Source organism: Perca flavescens, chromosome 16, assembly GCF_004354835.1.
Source record: "Perca flavescens isolate YP-PL-M2 chromosome 16, PFLA_1.0, whole genome shotgun sequence".
Taxonomy (NCBI): domain Eukaryota; kingdom Metazoa; phylum Chordata; class Actinopteri; order Perciformes; family Percidae; genus Perca; species Perca flavescens.
The window spans coordinates 18,964,624-18,977,031 of NC_041346.1; the positions used below are offsets into that span (position 1 = coordinate 18,964,624).

The window sequence follows — 12,408 nt, forward strand, 5'->3', positions numbered from 1 at the left end:
AGCCTTATTCTTTTCACTGTGAGGATAAACACATTTTAATAAAGTAAAGACTTATAACATGAAATGCATAGTAGGAATGGGTGTAAAATGGAGGTGTAAACCTGATAGGGGTGGGATCAGGTTACTTGCCACAACATTATCTCAGGCGCAGTGAGGCTGATGCTAAACAGATAAAAGAGGAATTCAAGTCTGTTTCACACTGTCTTCCTTCAGTTCTGTGCAATGCCGCTGAGTGGATAGCTTCTTGCTGTGGCTCCTCAAAGGACAGGGTAGCAGCAGGATGACAAAACCAGTTTAAAGGTGCTCCTTGTTTGGGTGAAATGGCATCATTTTGGCATAATGATCTATGTATATCTGATGGCTAAACTGTCTTGTTTTCCTCACTCTGCAGGGCAGAATGTGTGGACAGTCTCTATGGATGAAACAACATCCAGTCAAAATCCTCCCTAATTCCTCTGGACAGAAGAGATGCCCAAATTTCCCCTCCAACTTATTTATCTCTGAAGTGTATTCACTTGCAGCACATTGAACTGTGTTGCTCTGTACTTGTTATAATGATGACTTGTCCGAAAACTCCTTGTTGGGAAGTTGGATGATGTTTGACAGCAGACAAGTGCTGCAGTGGCTCAGAAGTGGCTTACATCTACTGTATGTACAAATCATTTATATGGTAGAAATGCAATGTGGTGCAGCAAATTAATCAAATTAATCAAATACATTGTTATTAAGATCAAGTAATTATCTGTCATTAAAGCGTCCTTACCCTGTTTCTCCAGGAGAGGCCCACTTTTCTAACCTAGAAATCTAGACGCACCCTAGCGGCAGCAAATGTAATCTTAATGTGGGTCTGGGCTTGTCAGGCTACCACTTTTCTCTAGTGAGACTCTCTTTTTGTGATTATCTGGCGCCATCATGTGGAAGACAACATAACTGAAATTACCTGAAGAAAGACAGTGGATTCAAGTCTGAATGAAGTTGACTAAAGAAAGACAGAACACTGGTTTAGTTAAGATGAACATTTTTTCAATAATTAAGATATTAAATGAGAATATTTCACAGTTTTTCATCCCTATCTTAACATTAAGGAACTTTTCATTACTAAAGATGATCAGCATTCACAACTTAACACATAAAGTATAAAATAAAAACCCATTTTCAATAATACCACCTCTTTGACATACATAAAATATCCGTTTTGTTATCTACCAACTATATATAGCTACTTTTATGTGCATTAAAGTGTTTCAATAAAGATAGAATAGAAAAAAAATATATAACTTTAATGTCCACAAAGGTGGAAAATTGCCTTCGGGCAGTTCATTAAAACATCAATATAAACACACACCCACCAACCACATAACTACACTGACAGCATGACCACTCCAAGTAATAAAATACACATAATTTCAAAAAAGTATTTTATGAAGCAAAATATTACCGTTGTCTGTAAGAATTGAGCAGCCAACTGCTTATATAGTTGCAGCGGCTGGGTACACTCTGGACACATTGCAAGTCCATCACAGATCTAACATAGACATAAAACACATTTGTACCTGCTGGCCAATGTGATGTTTACCTGTCTAGGGTTTGACCCCACCACTTACCTACTGGTGTACTACTGGGTCCCCTTCTTTGATGCTGAACAAGAAAGGCAGTTAAGAAAATGGATTGAGGGAAAGCATCACCTTTCTGGATTTCACCTCTCAAAACATTCTAATATGACCTACAAAAACAAACCATTATTTAGAAGGACCTTGGCAAAGTGAGTTTCTAATAATGTTGACATTACATGACAAAACAGGAATTGACTATATGCTCAGAGTTTACAGTATGCTGGATGGGAGCCTTTACAGCAGCAACAGGTGTTTTGATGGGTGAGTTACTACAATAATTACCACCATATGTAATATCATATCATATTTATTTAGAATAGAAGAAATCACAAATGTATTTACATTCACATGTACAGTTGCATACAATACAATTTTACAATTACACAACAGTATAGCATACGGTATGTGCAATGTTAAAGTGACAATTTCAGTTTACAGTGTGGAAGGATGCAGCTGTAACAATGTACACTGGTGGTCACGTCCCTTAGTTTCTACTTACTGTACACATCTCTGACCTGATGTGATGCAAAATAAACACTGTAAAAATGTAGAAAACATCTGTTTTGTTTCACATTTATAGTGATATATATGACACTTGGTTCAAAGATTACACAGATAATAACAACTTATTTGTATAATCTTTAATCGTTTTTTAGCATAGGCTATTTCAGCTTTCCAAAATACAGACAATCATTAAAACATATTTCTGCTGGAATTTTGATCACAAGGAAACAAGCAATAAAAATAAGGCAACGTATTCAATTGTTTTTGTGAGATGCTTTACTGTGACATCAGCCCATGTATTTCCTCAGTGACGGCCTGTGTCATCTGCTTTACTTCTCCACTACAGCTATAATCTAAAGTGCAACGTTGTTCAGCGTGACTGTCCCTCCGTGTTTCTGTCATCATAGCACCATGGTGGGGATGTGGTGCACCAGGGTCCTCTGGTGCTGGTGGGACATGGCCGCCATCTGTGGGGGAGGAGGGGACACTTTGGATGACACGTCGGCGGCGTGCGCCACCGGTTTGTGCCGCGCGCTCTTCTGGTGCGCCCTCAGGCCCGCCAGCTGGGAGTAGGCGCTCTGACAGACGTGACACTTGTAGGGCCGCTCGCCGGTGTGCAGGCGCACGTGGTTTCGGAGCGTGGACGACTGGCTGAAACGGCGGTTGCAGAAGCGGCAGACGAAGGGCTTGTCCAGAGTGTGGATGCGCATGTGGGAGCGCAGGTTGCTGCGGGAGTTGAAGCCGCGGTGGCAGATGACGCAGCGCATCCGACCGGCTGTGGTGGTGGAGGCGGGTGGGGAGCAAGAGGAAGGGCCGTCACAGGGGTGGGGGTCATCTGGGAGACGAAACAAAGAGGAGGGAGATGAGATTAAGTTGGTCTCAAATGGGGGCTGCTGATGTGTAGCTGCATGTTTTGTTTCTATAAAAAAAAAAAAAGAATCAAACATTTTGATCTAAAAATGAACCACAATGAAATAAACTGGCTAACAGGTGTTTGCCTTAATGAGACTCACTCAAGCAATGACACCGCAGACAAATAAACAGTCTGTAACGGCCCTGATATTGATCCAAGGACTCACCATTCCTGCTTTTCTTCAGGTGTTCTTCATCTATTCCCGGAACTCCAGGGATTCCCAGGAATGTGTTGTGGGTGTTTCCATACCAGACAAGAAGCTCCTGGTCTGGTGGGATGGTCTGAGGAAGGAAGAAAATGGGTCAAAGGTCAGATAATCAATATGTGATTTCAATTTGCTGCTATGCGACTGCTGCAACCTGACAATCAATTTACAGAAATCATATACTCAATTCTCCCCGTGGCCACCAGGCGGCGCTGCTCCAGAGGACATTTACATCATTATTGGTGGTCGTCAATAAAATCTCATTAAGCCACTGAAGGCCCAGTCGGTGTTTACAGACCTCCAGCAGGCCTACTGCACAGAAAGTTCATTCTCACCTCCACCGCCTTGTAGAAGATGCTGCTGCCGATCTGCACCACCTCCAGGTTTTGCTCCTGCTCGTTCCGGGCGCACTTTATGTAAGTCATCCAGCTGCGTTGGTCCTCCTGGCTGGCATCGATGAAGTAGCGCACCGTGCCGTCTTCATTGAACACCTGAGCTCGCACAACGGCGAGGAAAAGCGCGTCAATATTATAGGGAATGTATAGGCTAAAACACTGTCTCAAGCAAAGCAGCACAGGAGCTTACTGCCATGCAGGCTAAATGAATGACGTCAAGACTCATCAGAAACTGAAGTCTCTCAACTCACCTCCCACATGAGGTTGTTATTCTTGAGCAGGTCCACGTGTTCAGGGGACAGGACTCTGCCTGTGAAAGGGCCCATCTCGGTTCCTGCTTTGATCCAGGTCTTTGAGAAGATGCCCAGTCCTTCTCCAGGGACCGAGCTCTGAGCGATGATCACTTCGCTGGGCAGCACCAGGCTGGACAGCTTCTGCACCTCTACAAATATAAAGAAGAAATATGAGCATGCAAAATGTATCTATTTATCTATCTATCTATCTATCTATCTATCTATCTATTTATCTATCTATCTATCTATATATATATATATATATATATTATAAAAAAAAAATTATATATATATATAATTTTTTTTTTTAAACATGTAGATGTTAGAAATAGAGACTGAGCTTCAAATCAACTTCTATAAAAATGTGCACGAGTAAAACTGCACAGAAATGTAATTCCGATAAAGCAGAGTATGTGTTGTTCAGCAGGGGGAGTAGATGCCAAAACGTCCCATGAAACAGGATTGCTAGAAAAGTCCTAAAAGAAGCAAATGGACTGGATCTTATTTTAGTCACGAAATATTAAGCTACACCTTATCCTCCGTTTAATTCGATTATCTGGTTGAATTGAAAGTTTTTGTTGTGCACAGAAACCCCCTCGGAAAGCATTTTCATCCACACCAGAAAGGGAAAAAGGAAAAAAAAAAAAAAAATCGTGCGCTTCTTTAATGTCAAAATCAAAGTTTTTTTTTTTTTTTTTTTTTTTTAGGCTGCGAAAAAAAGCTGGGCAGAATAGGGGTTAAATGGTCCTCTATTGCCCAGGGTCCAGCAATTTGTCATGCTTCAGATGTGATATTCATTAAAGTTTACTGGAAAAGCAACGGCTAATTCCAAATTCATTATCCTTTTAAGAACTTTGTAGCAATAAATTTGCGCTGAATGAAACGAGGACTTGTTAAAAAGACTCAGGAATTTCTGCAACAAAAAAATGGAAAGGCGATTAGATGGTTGACATGCAATGAATAGCATTAGATTTAGCCTTCACGGTGCATTATGCGAGGAACAGCAAATCTTTTAAGGAGAGAGAAAGAGAAAAGCTCCGGAGCCCCATAGCTGCCAAGAGAGGAAAAGAGACTGTCCGGAGATTGATGAATGCGGGATAAAAACCTGGGACATCTCAAAGAAAGGAAACCTTTCTCTCCTCGAGGTTTAAGTGGAAACTTTCCCAGGTCAAGCACAAAGTTAACCAAATGAATTTAATGCCCTGCGTCTTTCAATCAGCGGCAGTTACACGCCTAACAAGCCTCTGAACGCGAGGTCTCCAAACTCTGTAAGGGGAAACGCGTTAAATGGGTCGAAATAAAAGCAGCAAAATGAGGGGAAATGCTGAAAACAGCAACAAGTTAGTGAGAGAAACTTTGGGAAATAATGTATGAGACGGACAGCAAAAGCAATTTTAGTTTCTGGTGCAGTTCTTCTCGAAGTGATAGGCCTTATGTGACGGTATTATTAGGACGAAATGCCTAAATTAGTGGAAGAATAAAAAAAAAATGTCCTCTTGGATTTCGGTGATGCACATTTGTGTGGAATTGCACAATGATCTAATAGGCCTATGAGCACATTCTTCATGAAAAAATATGTTTCATTAAAACTGTAATCAAATCATGATTTATTTATTTTAATTCCATAAAAAAAATACACATTTAACTTAAATAAAACGTGTCAAAACAATCTCTAAAATTAGGCAGCAAACCAGCAATGATTAACTTCCAAACATATACGACACGATATGATAAAACAATCAGGATTCAAATGAAGTAAAATAGTCCCATAATAAAGCAGCATGTCAGCCTACCTCCGGCGAAGGACTGAGCCAGCACCTCGGCGGTGAAGGCGGTCTTGGGGCTGCTGCCGCTCTGGCGCTCCTCCGCCAGGTGTTCGCCCAGCACGTTCCTCCACCTGCCGTACAGGAAGCTGTGCAGGATGTCCGAGGTGATCACGTCTGACAGCGAGCGGCTCGGACACTTAAATCCAGACTTGAGAGCCAAAGCGTCGGCGGGTAGCACGGAGCCCATGTCGCAAATGAAAAAAAAAAAAAAAAAAGAAAACCCTGAAATGATAACAGCTGCAAGTGGAGCGATAAAAGAGTAGAGGAAGAGGTGGACACCCAGAGCTGCTCCTCAGTGCGTCCTTCTGCTCCAAACTGTCTGTGCGTAAAGCTGCCCTGCCAGGCTGTGAGGCTCTCTTTATATAGGTGGCCAGGGTGAGCCCTGTCTAATTACTTATTAATGACACACCCCTCAGGGTGGGGACCTGCCCGCTGCACCGCCACGCACCAGCAGACACTTTCTAAACGCACAGCAAAGAGAGAGCGAGAAACTTTATTTTAGTAAATCCTGCAGAGAGCTGGACTTTAAATGAATGCAACATGATTGTGCAAAGCTGCAAATGCATGCTGCTTGACTAAAATGCATAATACATGTTTAAGTGTTCTAAAGATTGAAAGCCTTCAGAATTAAAAGTGCTTAAAAAGCCTAAGAGGGTTGTAAAAACAGATTCAAGCGAACAGAATGTAGGCTATAGGCTACACTCTGTAGCACATATGAATATTAATTTTACACTGTTTAAAAGTAGGCTATTACGACATAAAAAAAAATTAATGCAACAGGGTATGAGAATGTAAAAATAATAAAATAAAGAACATTTTCTGTGAGTTTAAGTGATGAGTTGAGTTTTTCTGGGTCATTGAGTCTGGGAGTTGCTCGTCCATTTTTTTCTCATGCATTTGGTATTCATGCGGTGGTAATATTAATTTTTTTGTAAGGAGTTAGCGCGGGAATAACAAGAATGGAAACAAACTCGACGTGAAGTTTTTTTTACAGCATTGTTCGCATGCAAAGCTGCTTTGACGTGGTTCACTTTTTCAAGCCCTTGTTGAGGTAAGCGGTTTAATATTCATGGGTGTTCGGAGCCCGCTCGGTATTGTGACAACGTTTAGATGAGTATATACGGTCCTTTTCTTCTCTATAGTCACAGTCCTCTGTGTTTTTTCCTCTCTTGCCTATTTTTCGGGCTTGATGGACTGGGGCTAAATGGGCAGTTTTCCTTCTTTTCCAGCAGAGAGGACATCTTTATTCCATCCCCGGCTCACAGGTTTCCTATTCAGCTCCCCTCCGAGTAATGTCAGGGCCCTGAAAAGTGCTGCAAATCAATCTTTCATGGTGTTTTGAGGACAATTTGACATCCATGCACTCCTCTTTTCACTCCAACAACTACAAGGGGATTGTCCGCAAAAATGGGCAAGTTGTGCTCTCTCTCTTTCTCTTTCTCTCGCTCTCTCTCTCTCCTTCTCTCTTTATCTCTCTCACTCTCTCTCTTTCTCTCTTTCTCCTTCTCTCCTCTCTTTATCTCTCTCTCACTCTCGCTCACTCTCTCTCCTCTCTTTATCTCTCTCTCTCCCTCTCTCTTTCTCCTTCTCTCCTTCTAGCTCTTTATCTCTCTCTCTCTCTCTCTCTCTCTCGCCCTCTCTCTGGACGAATATGGATTATGGCAATGTAATGGGAAAGAAGAAATGGCAACTAAATACAATAGCGGAGGGTTTTTCTTTTTGAGCTGAGGAGATAGTGAAAAGGCAAGGTGAGTGACAGGGCACGAAAAAAGATTACTGTGAAACAGCTGCTTTTTATGAGCGGGCCCCTCCTACATTTGTCTCCTTTTCCCAGATGAAATTTCTCCTCCCTTTCAACGGGATTCTTTCTCATCTAGATTGATTTACATTTATAGCATTCATCGCACAAATCCGAGGTAAATGGTGGGGGACAGGGGGGTGGGGCCGCTTCTTTATTAAAGAGGAATTAAATGAATTGAATTGGGGTAACGCATGGATTTGATTTGCTTATTTATGCATTAACCTATGGCATTATCTGGAGCTAGTAAAGCCGCGGGCATGTCAGCAATAGCAAATCATCCTGCTTAGCTGTTTCATTGTAAAACAATTTAAGCTTTTATTCTGTCCATTTAAAGCTTATCAATTTAATGTGGATGATTGACAATTATTGCACAAAGAACGCGGTAATTGTTTTATTTCAAAGAGCTGGTGGGAAACCTATCAAAGAAAGGCATTTGTTTGTGGATAAATAGCAGAGTTTCACGGTTATCAGGAGAGAATATAAAGTGGAGAAAATAGACTCGGTCATGCTAAAATAATACATGTGAACGTCTAAACTTTAATGACAAAATAACCGAAAGTAAAAGACAAATTATAAAATACAATACAATGATTAGATTTTGCATGAAAAGTTGCATTTTTGTATGTAGGTAGGCTATTTTGCGCCTTAGAAAATAACAATCAATCCGAATAAAAAGTGAGTTATAATCCCCATTAAAACACACGTGGCTAAAAAAATATTCCTAGTCACATTATGAATCAGCGACTCTTAACTTTCTGCAGGGAAAACACACACACACACACACACACACACACACACACACACACACACTTCTGCAAACTGCTGTGGTCCAACCAGCTGGAGGAAAGAGTGCCGAGTCTCCGGGGATCCTCCGCAGGGTCATTAAAACCAGATTAAGGTAGCTGTCACAGTGTGGAGGAGACTGGAGATCGGCTCATCTGTTGCAAAGGTGAGAGAGGTGCTGGAAGTCCCTCCTTCCCCCTAAAAAGCTTTTCTCCCCCTTCTCTTGTTGGACAGGACAAGGAGGAGGGGGAGGGGGGAGGCACCTGTCTGATGTGGAGGAGCTGTGTAGGAAATCGGTTTTAAATTGTTTAGCCTCAAATATTAAATTGGAAAAGTGGATTTATTCTCTTCAACCGTTAAAAAAAACTTTATTCAATTCAATGCAAAACACCACTCTCCACATACATTTGATTCATTGTATTTCTCCATTTTTTTTTTACTAGTGATGGAAAGTAGCCAGCAATTTTGAGGCACTTCGGTAATTCCATTGTAAATTTATCTTCCACTCCACTACATTTGTCTTACAGCTTCAGTTGCTTTGCCAATTCAAATTATAAATACAAAATATAACCAGCTAATACATTATGTTTTAATGTTATACAATTAGCTCCACCTTTACCAGCTGCAGCATTAATGTTACTTACACATTAGTGCATCCAGCGGTTGGAGTAAACTGGAGTAAATTTCCTTTTAATGCCTTTATATCTTTATCCAGAAATCCCAACTGTCCAGGAAGTTCTGGGAGTCTCCCGCATATTGATAGCGGCTCCTTGACGCCCGCAAATGAGATCTTGACGCCCGCAAATGAGATCAAATCTACCGGAATCAGGAGCAAGACCGCGCACTCGACTAGAGAGTGTGTGTGTGTGTGTGTGTGTGTGTGTGTGTGTGTGTGTGTGTGTGTGTGTGTGTGTGTGTGTGTGTGTGTGTGTGTGTGTGTCAGGGTACCCGCGGGGTCTTAAAAGCATTGAAAAAGTCTTACATTTGATCGTCTCAAATTAAGGCCTTAAAAGCCTTGAATTTGGTATACAAATTCTTGGATTTCGTTACAAAGGTCTTATATGTTTTGCCTTCCCTAGGATTAGGTTCATACCGTAACAAAATAGCGGTTAAACTGATCGGAGGATGTGCGGAATGTGTCGGTGTGTCGAGCCTGGCTGGCCACTCGGCGCCTTCAGACAAAGCTCAAGATAACAGGCTAACGGATTACTAGCTAGTCAAACACCGAGCGGCTCCATTAATCTGCTCGGTGCGTCTTATAACAAACGGAGCGAGCAGCCGCCGGACTCTAACATCTGTTGATCCGTGCAGGACTTCACTGTGAGCGGACTGTTTAGAGACGATGTGACCGGCAGGTAAAGTTAAAGGTTCGCTGCTACTGTAGCGGAGCTGCAAGTAAACCAGGGCTCTCAAGTGTCACACATTGAGCGTGAATGTCACGCACTCCCGCCACACATTGTATTTCTCACGCGGAAAAACTATTTATAACATATTTAATATTCTGCAGCGCCCAGAAGTTTTCTGGCGAGCCGCTCTCACTATAAACTGACAGGAATCAAGGGTGTCTCCCCTGGAGTTCTTAGTCAAGCCTGCCACTTATCAGCCAATCAAAAAAATAGAAAGGGGCTATACATATACAATAGCCAATCAGAAAATAGCACTATTGTATCTGGGTAAGATTTAACGCAACAACCAATGAGAAAAAAGCATAGAGCAGCGTACAGACACATCCCTAAACGTTCCCAAACAGGGCTCTGTGTCTGTCAGAAGGTCTGAGATCTACCGTATCAGCACAGCAATCACGTAATGCACAGCAGACTATGGTGCAGGTAGATTATTTTATAGGTTTTTTTAGGTACTTTATTTTCTCAAAATATCACGACTCCTCCAAATCACAGAGAACACAGATATATTTTGAATGTGCACAAAGTTTTGAACATGAGCAGAAATCTTGCTCAAAACACATCTGAAATATTACAGTCCAGGGGTGTATTAATTCATTAAAATGAATGAATTTATCATTGAGGTGAATAATTGTCATATGCACATTTAAGGAGGTTACTTCCTCAACAAAAGTTGTCACAGCCTGTCCTTAAAACTTAAGAGCCCTGAGTAAATGCTGTACTGAGCTGTGTGTTTTCAGTGTTAAACACAGCTGCAGCTATTCATGCACGACTGTTGTTGGTGATTTCCAGCGGTGGAAGACTTACTCACATCACGTATTTCAGTAAAAGTAGAAAAAAACAGTGTTGTAGAGTTACAAATTACTTGTCAGTTACAAGTCCTGCATTCAACATTGTCCTTAAGTAAAATATACTGTACTTAAAGTACCAAAAGTACTCGATACATCATATCTCTGTGAGATGGGCTTTTCAGCTGTTGCTTCACTGAAAACAAAGTACAGATCTCAGCTGAACATTGAGCATGACTTGAGAGTGGCAGTATCAAGCCTGCAATCCCAGTTTGAGAAATTGTCAAATGCAAAACCGGCTCATTGCAGCCACTAATGCAGGGATAAATAGACTTCACTTGCCAAATGGATTTCTCTTCTTTTCTTTTTTTAACGGATTGCAAAGTGGCACTTTTATTTATTTTCTATTTTTGAACTTGATACAAATTTTAACACAGCTGTAATTTTATTTTCTTTATTTTTGAACTCGCTGTTATTTGATGTAAATTGTTAGTTTGTATTTAGATACAACTTGGTACTATACTGATACTAGTTCAATAAATTGGAACAGTTTAAGCTTGTTGCGGATTTCATTAGCATTGTGTTGGGCCGATGGGGGCAGGTGGGGCTTGAAAATTCCACCTTGTCCAAAGTGGGGAATGACCGAAAAAGTTTGAGAACCACTTCTATAATCCAATAGCATATTATTCCAAAATGGGCCATAATGAGTAGTTTTACTGAGTATATTTCTAAGCTAATACTTTATTTTTATTTAAGTAAACATTTGAATGCATGACTCTTATTACTTATATGCATTGCTGTTTATACTAAAATATCTGAATTCTTCCTCCCCCACTGCTCTTTTACAGACATTCCAAACAGATCAATAAGGCTCAATGAGAAAACCGTTCATGAGTAGTTATTTAGGGGTGATGCATGAGCCTCAGTGCTGGGAAAAAAAAATGTAGAAATACCACAAGGTGATAGATGTATTTAAAGTAGTCATTGTGCAGAGTGGCTCCTTCCATCAAGTTGTTATTGTTGCTTCATGCAACATATTTTATAAGTTGAAGGTAACATTTCAAAGCAACTAGTAGCTGATAAAAGTAGACTAAAAATGTGCAATATTTTCCTCAGATTTGCAGTATGTAAGTACAAGCATAAAGTAGCAGAAAATGCAAATACTTTATACCACTGAACAACAGTGTTTAAATAATATACAAAATAACAAAAATAGCTCAATCAAATGTGTATTATTTTCCTGCAACAACATCTATGAGTGTATATGTTTGGTACATTTTAAAGTCTGATTGTTGGGATGTAATATTTAATTGCATTATATTGTGTAGCCAATAGTAAAGTCTAAATAGCATAAAATTATTTTGTCACTTTCCCCTTAAATAAATGAGACACACACTGAGCATATGGTATCATAGTCTAAATGCCAGTTTATGTTGATGGTTCAAATGCTGCAGCATAAAAAGGTGCCCAATAACTGTTCTTATTAATAAAAAAAAAAATCCAGCCTCTGAACCGGTCTGTGAATGATCCGGGAACAACTAAATCAGACAGCGACAAAGGACCCCCAGGTCAGAAGTGTCCTCGGGGAGGCAGCGTTAAAAGAAAAGAGAGAGAAGAGGATCAAAATCAAGGGCTGGATTTGGAAACAGCTGCACCGCATCAATGCAGTGGACGGTATGGGGCCGTTCAGGGTCCACTGTGGCAGGAGTCTCCCTGCTGAGTGCAAAGATGTGCAGTGACAAAGCTGGAGGGGGTGAAGAGGGACAAGACAGGAGCGCTGAGGGATGGCATGCTGCTGGTGCTGAAGGATGAAAATCTTACATGGATTGTCATAGGGAGCCACAAGACAGTGTAGGAAATCTGCTACTACTGAGCAAGGCAAAG

The 12,408-nt window shown here is 40.9% G+C and overlaps 1 protein-coding gene across 2 annotated transcripts; it reads right to left on the reverse strand.

Annotated features, from left to right (window-relative positions):
- Positions 1-1,979: 1,979 nt before the first annotated feature.
- prdm12a (PR domain containing 12a) lies at positions 1,980-6,069 on the reverse strand. 2 transcript variants are annotated; one of them, XM_028602321.1, is made up of 5 exons: positions 5,717-6,069; positions 3,882-4,072; positions 3,571-3,726; positions 3,197-3,311; positions 1,980-2,952 (listed from the first exon to the last, which is right to left on the reverse strand). In XM_028602321.1, exons 1-5 carry the CDS (start codon positions 5,934-5,936, stop codon positions 2,519-2,521), a joined length of 1,116 nt encoding a protein of 371 aa, XP_028458122.1. In that variant the 5' UTR covers positions 5,937-6,069; the 3' UTR covers positions 1,980-2,518. The 2 variants fall into 2 exon arrangements, with proteins under 2 accessions (XP_028458122.1, XP_028458120.1); XM_028602319.1 differs by having other exon boundaries at positions 1,980-3,036.
- Between the last annotated feature and the right edge of the window lie 6,339 nt (positions 6,070-12,408).